The sequence below is a fragment of the Penicillium malachiteum genome (genome assembly GCF_028827825.1).
Source record: "Penicillium malachiteum strain IBT 17515 chromosome Unknown utg000001l:1.0-8184562.0:1.0-8186909.0, whole genome shotgun sequence".
In the NCBI taxonomy this organism is placed as follows: domain Eukaryota; kingdom Fungi; phylum Ascomycota; class Eurotiomycetes; order Eurotiales; family Aspergillaceae; genus Penicillium; species Penicillium malachiteum.
The window spans coordinates 3,308,915-3,323,867 of record NW_026643094.1 but is presented as its reverse complement, the minus strand read 5'-3'; the positions used below and the strand labels follow the sequence as shown (position 1 = coordinate 3,323,867).

The 14,953-nt window shown below is 48.0% G+C and overlaps 6 protein-coding genes across 6 annotated transcripts; 3 read left to right on the top strand and 3 right to left on the bottom strand.

Moving 5' to 3' along the window:
• Positions 1 to 36: 36 nt before the first annotated feature.
• On the bottom strand, positions 37 to 1,695 carry N7483_001252 (uncharacterized protein; the record flags this gene model as incomplete). Its single annotated transcript, XM_057084689.1, has 2 exons — positions 37 to 1,198; positions 1,265 to 1,695. 2 exons carry the CDS (start codon positions 1,693 to 1,695, stop codon positions 37 to 39), a joined length of 1,593 nt encoding a protein of 530 aa, XP_056950838.1.
• Positions 1,696 to 2,842: 1,147 nt separating this feature from the next.
• N7483_001251 (putative PHD finger domain protein) lies at positions 2,843 to 4,908 on the top strand (the record flags this gene model as incomplete). Its single annotated transcript, XM_057084688.1, has 3 exons — positions 2,843 to 4,198; positions 4,278 to 4,709; positions 4,768 to 4,908. 3 exons carry the CDS (start codon positions 2,843 to 2,845, stop codon positions 4,906 to 4,908), a joined length of 1,929 nt encoding a protein of 642 aa, XP_056950837.1.
• A 299-nt stretch (positions 4,909 to 5,207) lies between these two features.
• Positions 5,208 to 6,664, bottom strand: N7483_001250 (Gfo/Idh/MocA family protein; the record flags this gene model as incomplete). The annotated part of the gene is made up of 5 exons (XM_057084687.1): positions 5,208 to 5,472; positions 5,527 to 5,617; positions 5,671 to 6,369; positions 6,428 to 6,590; positions 6,641 to 6,664. 5 exons carry the CDS (start codon positions 6,662 to 6,664, stop codon positions 5,208 to 5,210), a joined length of 1,242 nt encoding a protein of 413 aa, XP_056950836.1.
• Positions 6,665 to 8,359: 1,695 nt separating this feature from the next.
• On the top strand, positions 8,360 to 9,667 carry N7483_001249 (NAD(P)-dependent alcohol dehydrogenase; the record flags this gene model as incomplete). The annotated part of the gene is made up of 5 exons (XM_057084686.1): positions 8,360 to 8,434; positions 8,498 to 8,525; positions 8,578 to 8,637; positions 8,691 to 8,732; positions 8,790 to 9,667. 5 exons carry the CDS (start codon positions 8,360 to 8,362, stop codon positions 9,665 to 9,667), a joined length of 1,083 nt encoding a protein of 360 aa, XP_056950835.1.
• A 210-nt stretch (positions 9,668 to 9,877) lies between these two features.
• N7483_001248 (uncharacterized protein) lies at positions 9,878 to 11,428 on the bottom strand (the record flags this gene model as incomplete). Its single annotated transcript, XM_057084685.1, has 5 exons — positions 9,878 to 10,026; positions 10,127 to 10,367; positions 10,416 to 10,627; positions 11,002 to 11,120; positions 11,181 to 11,428. 5 exons carry the CDS (start codon positions 11,426 to 11,428, stop codon positions 9,878 to 9,880), a joined length of 969 nt encoding a protein of 322 aa, XP_056950834.1.
• A 973-nt stretch (positions 11,429 to 12,401) lies between these two features.
• N7483_001247 (F-box/WD repeat-containing protein) lies at positions 12,402 to 14,605 on the top strand (the record flags this gene model as incomplete). Its single annotated transcript, XM_057084684.1, has 3 exons — positions 12,402 to 13,170; positions 13,230 to 13,575; positions 13,633 to 14,605. 3 exons carry the CDS (start codon positions 12,402 to 12,404, stop codon positions 14,603 to 14,605), a joined length of 2,088 nt encoding a protein of 695 aa, XP_056950833.1.
• Positions 14,606 to 14,953: the final 348 nt, after the last annotated feature.

Here is a 14,953-nt window from a genome sequence, read left to right as displayed (position 1 = left end):
ACCCAGAAACTCAGGGACCTAAATCCCATAACGCGGTCAATCCACAACTTCCATCTCACTCTCTTGCTTCTCACCAGCGGCCTCCATTGCGATCCGAACAAGTGCATGCATGGTGTATCGAGCATCATTGCCTGCATTGTGAAGCCACTCTGAATGGAGTTCATTCAGCTCGCCCAAAAGGCGCGCCATTCCGTGGTGCACGTCGATGTTGCGTAGAGCGCGGAACAAGTATGCAACGTCGAGACGATCGTTAAACATAGCCCCCTCCGGCTGAGAGAAGTACACACTTCCAGTTCGTCGCAAAATTTGAAGGTCATGGTCCATGGCCAGACCCACCAGAATCAGATTGCGACCTGCGCCATGCGAACTCAAGTAATGGTCGATAGTCACACCCATGTGGTCATGATCAATCAGATAGCTTTGGCCCCACTCGAACTTGTCCGGGCATCCCAGGCAGAATTCCTGATTGATATGGGATTCATGCTCGGAGACCCGGAGATGGTATGAACGAATTCTCTTCTTCCAGTTCTCGCCATAATCACCGGGCGGCAGGTTGACGAGGTCGTGGGTATCCAGGATAGAGATACCAACTTCTGTCAGTGCCCATGACGATCGTTCCATCCACTCACAGTCAATGCTAACGAAAACAGGATTGTTGTGAAAATCCCATTCAGGAGCCATAAGGACGTTCACAGGAGCCAAGACGGATTGCTGGTCTCCATTCGGAGAAGATTCGGAAGCAGGAGGAGGGCGCAGACCAAGACAGCTTAGCAGCCAGTTTAGCTGGCTGGTCCATTTGGCCATCTTAGCCATCTTAGCTCGACGCTTTGAATTCCACCTCGCTTTTTTGCAGTTCATTGTTGGCAGGATGACATTTTTCAGGTACTGTGTGAACGCTCTAAATATCAGGGAATTGTTGTCCTTTGCAAGGTCATCCCATTCTGCGAAGTTCTCCATGCGTTGGATATTTCCCTGAAGAAATTTTTTCTCCTCTGCGTCATTGGATCTTCCCAGGTAAAGCGGCTTTGGAATTGGAAGATTGACAAAGTCAAGTACCAGTCGATCCTGCTTCATCCCATCGAGAGTTAGCTTCAGGGAAACCACAGCGTTGATGTGAGAGAGCATGTTCTCAGCCTGAGACTGCGGCACGAGGATAAGTGATTGATGAGCTTGTCTCTCAGGGAGGGGCAGATAAAACCTGGGGGTGAAATAGGTAATATGTTAGTGGAGTCTGTCATGTCTATATGCTTATAACGCGACTTACAGATCCCAACTCCGGTTCCAGATATCCTTGAAGAAGTGTTCGATAATGTAGTCTTGTTGAGAAGCATTGCTGATGTACTTCTGAGGGAACTTAGCGAAAATGTGTGCAGGGACGAAGGACAATACATTCTCGATTTCTGTTTCCAAAAGTGCACTGGAGGCCATTGGTGGCTGTATGACGGGGTTATCGGAGATTCTTGGCACAGAACCAACAACGCGACTCCGGACATAAGAAACAGGGTAGAGAGCACGAGTATCATGAACCCGGAGTTTACCGTCAAGTTGCGGAAAAATAGAGCCACTTACTGTGGGGGCAGAGGAATCATGAGGTTCAGCAACTGGCGTCTCATGTTGTGCCTCGGCATCAACAACATCCTCCAGCTCCCTACCAACGATGGCAAGGCGCATTTCCAAATCGTAGTTATCAGTCATTTTGAATTTCGCTGACACGCAGTGACACGTGGTTGGATTTGAGGATCACGTTAATATTAGTGTCGGGAGAACACCGTGAGAGAACGGGAGCGCTCTCCCGTGAGAGAAGACGGCGGCAGGAACGTGTTCGTAGTGACCCGTGGACGTGTTGGTGGTGACGAGAAGATAGCAGGAACGTGTTGGTAGGAACGTAACTTTACGTGTGCGTAGTAACGCGTTTGTCAACTGAGGGGACGAGGACGTGACAAGCGAGCGGGTTGAGGGGCTCTTAATCTGCTCTCATAGGTATTGGAGTGAATTTTTCAGATAGATTTTCAATCCATCAACAATTTTCAGTGAAAGTCTCTAGGCAGCCTTTGTAAATTGTGATATCGTAGCCTGGAGATGACAGTCAACACCGGGACTCAAGAACTGGGATTTAATTTTGATTGATTCAATATCTATGAATACTACATAGTAGATCTTCCAAGTCCTTTTCATCCAGATGTCAGTATTATTATGGGCATCATCGTACTACTAGTAGTAGTATCAAGCTCTCAAGTGCTCGAGTCACCGCCAAGGGGACTTCAAGTTCCAACATTTGAAGGTTGGACACCTGGGCACTGGCAAGAGTACTAGTACTACCTAGGTAGTACCTAGTATATAATGGATATTCTGGAAGACCTGAGTACTAGTAGTACTGTAGTACTATGATGTATGTATATATCTCCGAGTCCGAGTCTTAAATTTTTCGAAATTCTACACACTCATTAATCCCCCAAGTTGGAACTTGGAATAACATAAAATTCAAATGTTTAAACTAGGATCAATTTGAAAAACATCTTCAATGAAATAAATATGTAAAGTAATAATGTTCAACTTGAAGAGATACTGTGACCCCAATAAATGTATATAGCGGGTCTTTGATATTGGAGATGGCCCAGCCCCATGACTAAGCAACAAACACCTGAGGCTCCAGGAACCCCATTGTTTAGCACTCGCAGCCTAGAGCTGATACTGGCTGACCTCTTATGAAACCGATATCGCGCACCTAATCATTGGACTGACCTCATTTAAAAGTATCATCGTCCTGGTCGACTCTTATTGTGTTTCAAATACGCTCCTCCTTATTCTTGTGGTTACCAAACGCGTCCTTTGACCGGCAAGGATGCCGATGACCGATGAAACCGATCACAGCGGCGGGGTCATTCTCGATGGCCCCTTCGATCCTGACGCGCAGGCGACCGTAACTGATTTCATCGACTATACGGAATACCTCCCAGCCGATCTTATCCGTTCCCTCACCCTTATCCGTGGTCTTGACGACCGCTATCTCGACTCCGCGCAAGACATCCATGAGCTCACCAAGACCTACGGACAACTTCCTGAACTCGCATCCGATGAGCGCCCCAGCGCGATTGCCCTTCGCCGCGATATCTCACACCAGCTGGATCGCGCGATTAATTCCCGGGAATCTGCCTACGCAGAGGCTTGCCGCATCTATGATGTTGTGGATCGCCACTTTGATCGCTTGAGCTGCATTCGCCAGAAACTGGAGACCCTACCGAGACCCCCTTCTATTGAGCCATCGCCTCCACCTGAGTCTAATGCGAAGCGTTCGCGCAAGGACAAGAAATCGGGTGCACCCACGCCGCGTATCACCTTGCGCCTGGATGGCAAACCCGGAAGTTCGCAGAAGTCCAGATCTCGACGCGCCGGTGTCGCAGACCACCTAGTCGGCTTTAACCCGGACTCTCCGATTGCCAGCACCGAGCAGTCAGATGCCGAGGCTGATCTTGACATAGTTGCACCCAAGCCTGCTAAACCCTCAAAGAAGGAGAAACATGCCCGACGACCTAGCTCGGGTACCCAAGCTTTGACAAGTGCTGCGCTTGCTCTGTTAAAGCCCCCGCCTCCAGACGCGAAAATTGGTAGCGAGGATTTGCCATGGCTGCGACTGACCGAGTGGGAGATGACTAGGCTGCGGAAGAAGATGAAGAAGAATGCAGTCTGGCAGCCAAGCGAAGTGATGATCCATCGTGAACTATCCCTCTCTGGTCGTGGCTGGGAGGCCTACCGCGCTGCCAAGGCTCTGGCTGAAGAGGCTGGAGATGATTTGATTGATTGTGACAATATTGAGCTGACCCACCGAGGCGAGAAGCCAAAGGAATTGGATCAGACAAAGCTAAGCAACCGAGGCATGAAGTTGAATGAGGCTAAGAAGCTAAAGCGAGAGTTGCTCGCACGAGAAGCGGCAGCTAATGGAGAGATAGATTTGACTGTGAAGCTTCCAGCTGTTCAAGAGACACCTGTTAGCCGATCATCACGTAAAAGAAAGCGGGAGGTCGCCGAAGATGATATTGAGGAATTCCTGTTTGATCCGACATCTGCGCCGGTGCCTCCTGTACTGGCACCCCCTGTACTGGCACAAGCAACATCAAAATCACGTCGACGATCCAGTCGAGGAACAGGTCCCAATGGCCTAGGGGATGCGCCCCTCCCTGTTCCCACGATTTCGACCAAAGTAGCCCCCCAAAACAAAGATCTCGCCTCCATTACCTTCTCCCAATGGTTCAAAACGCTCCACACGATCTGTTGCCCAGCCTACCAACACACCTACCCCACCTGTGACGCGACCTTCATCTCGACGCTCTGCGGCCGCAGCGGCCGAGCTTGGCGGCTTGGCTAGTGGTGCCTCCATAAATGCAGCTGGTGCACGAGACCTGCGTATCAAGAGCGCTACGCCGGCCCGTAAGACTCCAATTCGGGAGACTTCTCACGCACCCAGTGTTCCAGGCCCAGCTCGTCGACGAAAGCGTCCCGCACCTGGTCCTGTTTCCTCTGGTCAGGATGGTGGTGCCGCTGTGAGCTATGGCCGTCGTAAGGCCAAGCCAGGAAAGAAGCGTCTTAGCATTCTGGACGATGTTCGTGTTGACGAAGACGGGGTTGTTGAGAAGATTGATGCAAATGAACCGCGATACTGTCTCTGTGGAGACGTGAGCTTTGGAACGATGATCTGCTGTGAGAATCAAGATGTGAGTTATGTCCTTCGTTTTTGGTTCTTTTGAGCCTTGCTAATAATTATCATTTCAGTGCGATCGCGAATGGTTCCACCTCGACTGTGTTGGCCTGTCTGAGGTCCCTTCGCGTACAGCTAAATGGTACTGCCCTGAGTGTCGCGTGAAGTTGAGTAAGGGCATTGATGGGATCGTCAAAGGCGGGTCTCGGCGATAAAGGCTTTCTATTTTTTATTTTTTTTCCAACTGAGATTCTTGCATGATACCACGAGATGTTGCTTCTAAGGGATTCTTTTTTTGTTTCTGCAGGGATGGCGTCAGGTTGATTTCGGAGTTCCGCATTATGTCGTTCAGCTCCTTTTGATTCTTAGCTAGTAAATCTACTTCTAGCGGTATCTGCTAATACCCCACAGCTTTTTCTATATTGTCCACTCATTCTTAAAAAAGACGATTTTATGCACATGTAACAATTTCATTCATCATATAAACAGAACTATACAGTTTATCATAGTCTATTTACTTAAGCTCCCACTTATCACCCTCTGAAACAATCTCAATGGGGCGACGCTCATCCAAAGACCGACGACCAGCATCGAGGATAGCTGTGGTGGCAATTGTGTTCTTCAAAGTAGGGAGAGGACGAGCATCCAGCTGGTCAAGTGTCACACGACCCTCATTGAGGGCTGTGACAGCATCAATAAACTTCTCAAAGCTGACATAGCCGTATCCGGTCTGGCCACCAAAGTTACCCTCCTCATCAGGGGCATAGCGCATGTAGAATCTAAACAGAACGTATGAGTAAAATCCAAAGAAACAACACTGCTATTCAACTTACGGGTTCACCCAGATTAGGCCCTGCTCATCAGTAGTAACATCGTAACTACGCTTCGCCTGGTTTACACGAATCTCACCATTGGCGGCCATATCTGTAAAAATCAGTAAACATGATCTCTCGCGAGGTCAGAAGGAAATGACTTACAGTGGAAGTACTGATTAGAGTGAACACCCGCATTCTGAGGAGCCGTCCAGCTAGCAGTGTAGACACCCGTCGCAATTTTGGCAGGGTTATCGCGACGACGCCACTCAACCAGCAAGGTAATTGTATCCTCTGTCTCAGGAACACATCCGAGGGCCGCAGCTGTACCCTGTGAGGCGGTAGCGGTTACACGAACAGGCTTGTAATCCGGAACCATGCTCTCGTTGATATCGATATGGTGCGAGTTGAGATAGTACGAGATATCGGACTCGCGACCCGCCCACGCCTTGAAAGTCTCAAGCTGGCTCTTAGGCTGACTCATGTAGCTGTAGAAGTAGTTAAAGTCGCCGAGGGTACGGGCCTTTGCGCGTGCGTCGGAGTATGCGGGGTCGAAGCGTTTGTGGTGCTCGATGAAAACGAAGACGCCGTTTTTGCGGGCTGCTTCCACAAGGGCGAGGTGGTCTTCTAGGCGTTGGGTTGCGGGCTTGGTGATCATGACGTGAATGCCGCGCTCGATGGCGTACAGCGCAATTGGAAAGTGGGTTGGGTCGGGAGTGAAGATGGTGATGGCGGAGCCCTTGGGGAGGGCGTCAATAGCCGTCTTGTAGGCGTCTGGGTCGGTTTGGTCGTCTGCTGGGAAGGAGGCGAAGGATGTGTCGAGGCCATTGTAGACTTGGCAGATGTTCTTGTGCAGATGATCACCTTAAGATAGTCAGAATTGGCTCATAGGCTGTGTTGGGTAATGGCTGTTTTTACGTACGGATTCCTGGGAACTTCTTGCCCGATACGCCGACCATGCTCAGTTCGCTGACCTTGCCTCGTCGGCGCAGATCGAAGAGAGACAATCCGACGACACCGACCTTCTTATCTGATCCGGATGCACCACCGCCGACGAAGCCGGTGGTGTACTCGCCAGTACCGACCTGGATTCTGGTTAGCTGAAGCTAGATTGCGACAGGCGGATCATTCTTACCATCAAAACGCTAGGAGGGGCCATGGTGGGTTGTGTGGAATAGAGGGATGTGAGAAATCAGTGATTGAGGAGTAGAAAAGTGGAATTGGCTCAAGAGAAAGAGAAAAGGCAGGGATCTTGTGTCGATGGAGCTGGACATAATTCTTCCGGCGTTTGAAAAACGTCAATAGCCGATGTCATCGCGGGGCACGGCACTTGCTGTTTTACTATATAGCTACACTTGGATTTCCTAAATGGATAATTTTGAAGCTGTAAATCGCATCAGAGTGAATCAATTGATTTGATATCGATCTACTTTTTTTCTATCTATTTATTCTCTTCGATGTAATTGATATGTAGTATAGATGTCAAGTACTTGAGTGCATCAACCCCTCCCCCACATTTACCTAACTCTATCATGATTGGTGGAATTTGATTCTCCGCCATTCAGAGTATTTGCCGACGTGGGGGACATTTTAGTATATTTGAAGATGATATGGATTAAATATCTAAACTTGAAGGTACCTATGGTGGGAAAGAAATTTAATGTAGCTCGACAAGAGAAAAAGAAAAAAAGAAAACCAGCCGGGTCAGGGATCGAACCCAGGAGCTTCAAAATCAGAAATGCGTGAATAGCCTCAACAGCCTCACTTGATACATTCATCTCCATCACAGAATCCTTTCTATCTCGCTCAATTGTTTTTATTTCGAAGATCTGAAAGGTGCAATAGAAAGAGAAAAGCTAGAATTATAATGGGTAAAAGAAATGAAAAAAGTCATTATCCCTAGCCGTAGCTAGATGCCCTCCCACCCGCAGGTATTTTCTCTGCCACTGAAACTAGGCCCGGCATACCTAATTTCAGTACCTTTGTCCCCGTTGAGTCTGGGTCGCCGACCGCCACAAGCCGCTAGGCCAAGCAGGGCAGAGATGTTACTGGGGGAGCCTTTAACTGAAATTTATGGGAGCTCTGGTTCCTTGAATGTTTACTATTTACTGCCAGTGTAATCCTTGCATTTAGATATCAAAAAAACCTCCCCCTTCAAGTTCTAAATAATCAATCCATTCCAAAGGATTTTGATATGAGTACTTCCACCTTAAGGTGCTATTCATGGTTACCTATACTACTCCGTATCCTTGTACCTACTATACAGCCCTGGAGTATAGGTACCTACCTCCCAAGAATTATATACTCTTTGGCCTCTGGATTTTAAATCTATTGATCAATCCTAAATTCTATCATTTGAATTGAAACTACCCGCACAGCCAAAAATTTTATTGATGGAGAATTCTAGTTGAATATACGAGCCATAAGTGACTCTTATCGTCCCGAGGTTTCTGATGGAGTCAAATACTATACATACCACGCCCCACGGCTCCAAAATAACCACACCACCCCACGTTCAACAAGCCCAATTTACTCAAGTCGGGATAATTGAGTTTTTCTCGGGCGAGAAGGACCTCTGATTCTTGGATCTGGCGGTGGAGCCTGGGGAACTAATGCCGAGATAGGTGGCACATGATAGTGACATGATGGAGCAAAACTATATGCCGCACTCTAGATACTCAGTTGAAAAATTTCGTCTCGAGTGCTTCCTTGGCTCATTGATATAGCTCCTCCTCTCCCATTTCTAACTCGAACTCATCCAAATTATCACCCTCTACTCTACACGTTTCTCTCTGATCCCATCTCTACTACTCCACATTTCTTTCACTTAAATCATCTGAGTCATTCTGACAAAATGCCGTACCCTGAAGAAGCTGAGGGTTTCCAAGTTGATGGTCCTGATACCTACACTCACTTCCACAAGCGATTCGTGAGTTACCTACTCCAATGCACCCTGTAACTGACCATATAGCTGACCATCTCACTATGACAGTTCAAGCTGAAGCCATTCGGTGACTACGGTGAGCTGTTAAATGATCTATCCTACAAAAATCTCCATCTAACTCAGGACAGACGTTGACATCAAAATCGAGGCATGTGGTGTATGCGGCAGTGACGTCCACACCATCAGCGGTATGTCCCACTTCGCGATTTACACCTTACAGACCCACTAACTCAAATATCAGGTGGATGGGGAGATCAGAAATTCCCTCTCTGCGTGGGACACGGTATGTCTTCCAGATCGAGAATCCCATTTCTAGAACCACGAAACTAACCATATCTAGAAATCATCGGCCGCGCTATTCGAGTCGGACCAAAAGTCACGCTCATCAAAGAAGGCCAACGCGTCGGCGTAGGCGCACAGTCCTACTCTTGCGGCGAATGCAAGCAATGTCGAAACGACAACGAAACATACTGTCCCGTACAGATGATGGATACGTACGGCTCTGTGTGGCCTGAAACCGGTATCACCAGTCAGGGTGGATATTCCTCTCACGTACGAATTCACGAGCACTGGGTGTTTCCTATCCCGGATGCACTTCCAACAAACACCGTAGCTCCCATGCTCTGTGCTGGACTGACGGCGTACTCGCCGTTAGTACGGAATGGTGCGGGACCGGGCAAAAAGGTAGGTATTGTGGGACTGGGAGGAATTGGTCATTTCGGAATTATGTTTGCCAAGGCACTCGGAGCGGAGGTTTGGGCTATTTCGCGATCGAGAGCGAAGGAGGCTGATGCAAGGGAACTTGGCGCGGATGGGTACATTGCTACCGCTGAAGATGGATGGGAGATTCCGCATCGGTTCTCGTTTGATTTGATTATCAACTGTGCGAATTCGTCGGAGGGGTTTGATCTTGCGAGATACCTTTCTATGATGGATGTTCATGGGCGTTGGATTAGTGTTGGATTGCCAGAGGAAGAGGGTCAGGTTATTAAGGCGCAGAATTTGATTGGGAATGGAGTGCTGATTGGGGCTAGCCATTTGGGTAGCAGGAAGGAAATGTTGAATATGCTTCAGTTGGCGGCGGAGAAGGGACTTCAAGGTTGGGTTGAGGAGATTGCGATTGGTGAGGAGGGTTTGAAGGAGGCTATGCTGTGGATGAAGAAGGGGGATGTTCGTTATCGGTTTACTTTGACTGGCTACGATAAAGTCTTTAGATAGTTGGAAGAGAGGCGTTAAGAAGCTATGGAGACTCGGAGGGACATAGAACCGCGGATACCTTTAATAACAGAACAGACTTGAAGCCTTCAATATTCAATTCAATTCATCTTAGATATATGAGCACACATATGACACCAGAAGTAAGATTTATTATTATACAGAAAGTGGAGATAGGACCCTCATTTTCGAGTCATTTCGTTAGCTCAGAAATCAGGTGCAGGTGCGGTTCAGCTTAAGAAATGGATGCTCCGCCAGATCGCCTGCCGTTTTTGTAAATTGAGAATGCCATACAAGCATTCCTCTAGCAAGATCCAGAAACAATTCCTTCTCTTCTCCCTCAAGGAAGGGAACCGCATCATCTAGCTTCCGGTCAGGAATCAGATGCTCGTGAAGCGAACGAGTTAGAATATTTCATGAGCCTGATGAGAACTTAATCAAGAGAAGGGGGCCCAGCCATACCATTACTATCAAAGAACGGCCCGCAGAAAACCTCTTCCGCAGTCTCGCATACTGTGCCATCTTCTCGTGTGACAGGGTGTGGCCAAGGGTACTCTCGCATGACATGATACCTTTTTCTGATCTCGGGAGGAGGGTTTCCAAGTAAGGCTATCATTTCAGCAATGTGCAGTTTAGGATCGTAGCGACCTTCTTGATCATAAAAATGCTGAAAGAGCTCCTTGCCTGCTATCATATCCCACATCTACTCAGATATTAGTGGATGCAATCATATCGGGGGAGTGACACTCACCAGAACACCAAAATTCCAAATATCCGCTTCCATTTGCCATCTATTGCCCAGTATCACCTCTGGTGCCCGATAAGGATCTGGCTGAATAGGCCAGACACCCCAGTCGTCGTTTTCTGGGAGTCTGGTCGCCAGGCCAAAATCCACGAGCTTTGGTATGCTTTGAAGCCCTTTGAGAGGTCCAAAATCACTACGGGATTGATAGACTGATCGTCCTGTTAAATCAGTCTTTTTCAAGTTCAAGATCCATGAAATCAGAAAGCGCGGCTGAATCTTCGAATGAGACCATCATGTTGTCAAATTTGAGATCTAACGGTCTGGGATCAGTATGATACAAATATAATCACTGGCAGGCTGGGTATATAATTACCCATATGAGCTTTTCTACATTCTTTGTGTAGATAGTCCAGCCCTGTAAGAAGAGTACGAATGTAGGTTTTAGCGAGGGGCAATGGCATTTTTCTATCGTCAAAGCGGCGCTGATACATCGACAATGTCTCTCTCATTGGTGGATACACAAGACATGAATAAGAACCTTCCTTTTATTGGATTTCAAATGTGTCTATAAATGTTCGCATAAGTGAGCGACCGCGATGTGATGGGTCTGCTGTAGAAATGTGCTCTTCAACATCGCGCTCATGACCAGTAAGATTTGCATTTTTATTGGCGATTTTTATTGTCACAATATTCTCTGGCTCTTCGATATGCCTACTTCTTTGTTAGAAACAGGTGTAGCATCGAATTGAATTCAAGTTATTCAAAGGCTACACTTGCAAGTCACGCGCCAGCCATACTGTTGAGGATACGCCCCAGCCAACCTTGATCAGGGTTTGGTAGCGATCGGCGAGAACCTCTCCTGGCTTCACTGGATAGAAGTGCTTGGAATTGTATACGGGCGAGATCTCTTCATCAATGAGTATGTCGGGCGGTAAATGTGGGCCAGGAGAAGGGATGGGGAACGGTTTCTTGCGAAGTAAAGCGGAGATCCGGGGAATTGACCCCCTGAAAGAATTCATCGGAGTGCCCGTAACACAAGGAGTATAATATCAATAGTTGTCGAGGAAGATTCAGGGGCCTGAAACCTCAGGTGCTGTGCCAGTAATAGTTAACGTTAATAGTTAGTTAGTTAACAGAGACACCTCCAGGGCTGATACGTAACATGCATCGTGGACTAACCCCAAACATTCCCCATAGTGGATCCGGGCCGAACAGGATCGACGGGTATACCGGCATGGATTCATGGAAAAAGATTTTGTTCCACCTTAATTCAGTCAAGTTCAGTCAAACCCTACTTTTCCCGATTCTAAGCAAAGTTGTTACTAACCTTGGATCAGGTCGCCACCCTAAAACCCAATGGGTCAGACTGAACGGATGTACTCTGTACTTGGGCTATAAGGCATAATTAGTGGATTAGCTTAGTTGCGGTACTCCAAGTTTTTGCCCCCATGATTTGCCCCCCAGATCCTTACAGTAAGAAAGAAAAAAAAATCTATTCAGGTGCAGGTAGTGAAGTAAGTAGAGAGTACAATGACGTTGTAAGGGCTTAGAATATAAGCGGGAGGTAACTCATACATACTTGATACTTAAGAGTTAAACCCAATCAATCCATCCCGATTCACCGCCCGACTCTCAGACCCCCAGTTGTAGGGCCCTTAATTCTGGAATTTCCCTACCTCCTTTCTCCTTGCGCCCTTTTTCTTTTACATTCATTCTCTTCGTCTTTCTTTTTAGTCGTTCCTGGGGGCTCCATTGTTGAACAGTCTTTCTTATCATTTCATTATTTCATTTGCCCCTACGCCTCAAAACCCCCCTCCATATATTGCATTTCGACATACAAGTACTATACAACTAGACTGGGATTGGGGAAAAAGTTACAGTCGTTTTTTGAACCATATAATATACAGGAGATCGAGATCGATCGTGGTCTTTAACGCCAGGATCATTCCTTGTTGATTCGCCTTTTTCACTATTCGCGCGACAACGGAAGCCATGTCGCCACGAGATACCACCTTTACCTCAACCTCCACGAGGCGACGACCCTCAGTATCGCTTCGTCCACGAGCCCGAACCGCGGTGCAATCCATTCCCCTTCCCAAAGATTTCACATTCGATCAGTGGAGAGAGACCTCCCCGGCGGAGGCGTATTGTGATCAGGATGCCTCGGCTGTCGAGGAGATTGAGCCTTTTCAACAGGCAGTGCCTCGACGCCGTGCGGCCAAGAGCTTTTCAAGCTTGCGTCATCCAGTGGATGGGTTAGTGGCTCTGGGCCGCCGGCTTTCCGTCACACTACGCAGCAAGTCCTCCAAGCACAACATGCGTGTGTCCGGGGAGGAGGAGAATGATGATGGTCGCCACTATAAGGTCTCGGGTCATGCCGGCCACAAGCGCAATGCTGCGTCTGGTAATTGGGATGTGCGTCCCCAGGCATGGACTATGGCCTGCAGTGTCAACCGCCGTCCCTCTCTCCACAGTGTCTCCGCACTCCACGATTTCTATGCGCCAACCGCGGCAGTTCCGGCTCCAATTCCGGGTCATGGGTCGGAACCACCTATCATCCCAAATGATAAGTTCTTCGGTGCAGCTGCTCGTGCTGCAGCGGCTGCGCAGAATGAACAGATGGATCTGGCTAGACAGTTGGCTCGAATCGAGCGGGAGAAGGCTCTCGATATGAGAGTGACGCAGGATACTGAGAGTGGGATTGGCATTGACTTGCGCGATCCCTCGGACTCAGACACTCAGTTGGGTGTCATGCGTATTGGTAAGACATGTGAAATCGATTTTATCCCAACAGAAGATGTATAGCTAACTGATTGTTAGATCCTGCTACTTACTTGCCTTCCGAGATCATGACTCACATTCTTTCCTACTTGGACCCTGCATCTTTGTTGAATTCTGAACTGGTGTCAAATATTTGGCATCACCACGCATCATCACCCCATGTCTGGAAGCCTGTGTTTCGTGGTGCCTACCCCCGCCGTCCGGCAAATTCCACTGCGACCAAGAAGAAGCAGCCGGCTGGGCTGGGTAAGAATAGGCCTAACCAGGACTGGAAGCGGATGTTTCTGGTTAAGAGAGCTCTTGAACAGCGCTGGAAGGAGGGCAAGGCTGCCGCGATTTACTTGCACGGGCACAAGGATAGTGTATACTGTGCACAGTTTGATGAGTAAGGTTCTTGTTACCTTTTAAATCTGGTGACTTGTTGCTAATGACTTATTTTCAGAAATAAAATTATAACCGGATCTCGCGATCGTACAATTCGTATTTGGGATGCTCATTACCCTTGGCCTTGCCTCAAGGTCATCGGTCCTCCTCCTGACGAGGTCCCTGGAATCGGACAAGTGAACAATCCATCGCAGCAAGCAACTGGAAAGTCTCCCTTTCTAACCATCTGCCCTCCATCGACTCCCCTGGAGGGTATTGTTACACCGATGGAGAAGTCGCTGGATTACCACAGTGCCTCGATCCTTTGCCTCCGTTTCGACGAAGAGATTATGGTCACTGGGTCTTCAGATTATACCTGCATCGTGTGGGATATTAAGAATGACTATAAGCCAATTCGCCGTCTCTCTGGTCATCGCGCCGGTGTACTGGATGTCTGTTTTGATGACCGTTACATCATCTCCTGCTCCAAGGACTGTACCATCTGCGTGTGGGACCGGAATACCGGCGAACTCCTGAAGACGCTTGTGGGCCACCGCGGGCCGGTGAATGCAGTGCAACTGCGGGGTGATCTCGTGGTCTCGGCCAGTGGCGATGGCGTGGTTAAGTTGTGGAACGTCACATCCGGTCACTGTGTTCGGGAGTTCCCTAGCAAAGATCGGGGTCTAGCCTGTGTTGAGTTCAGCGATGATGGTCGGACCATCTTGACTGGTGGTAATGACAAGACTATTTATCAGTTTGATGCCAACACAGGCGAGCTGGTCAATGCCCTTCAGGGGCACACTGGTCTGATTCGATCACTACACTTGGACAGCATGGGAAAGCGTATTGTCAGTGGCAGTTACGACATGAGTGTCAAGGTGTTCGATGCCGACTCTGGTGAACTCTCCATTGATCTGCCAGGGTGGACTACTAGCTGGATGCTCAATGTCCAATCGGACTATCGACGAATTGTGGCCACAAGTCAAGACTCTCGAGCTGTGATCATGGATTTTGGCTACGGACTTGACGGTATTGAACTATTGGAAGAGTGATTCCAAGTATAAATTTCTTATAATTTCTTGTTTGTTTCTCATGAGCGTGTTTATTTCGTTTCAACATTGAACTTATGTTGGCTCAAATTGGTTGGCATTACATTATGGATGGAACTGGAGTTGGATATTGAAAATACAGTCTTTTGGGGGCCTGGGATACTTGGGACTAAGAATTGGGGCATAGATTCACATTCGCTAGAGTTTAAAATTGGCAATGGAGTAAATATTGGGATCGACGATACGATCTTTGGATTCATCTCACGTCCTCCTTTTTTCTCAGGTTTATAATATCGTAAAATTAAGATGAATCTGACATTCTGCTATGTAATGTCAAGGTCCCCTATACTT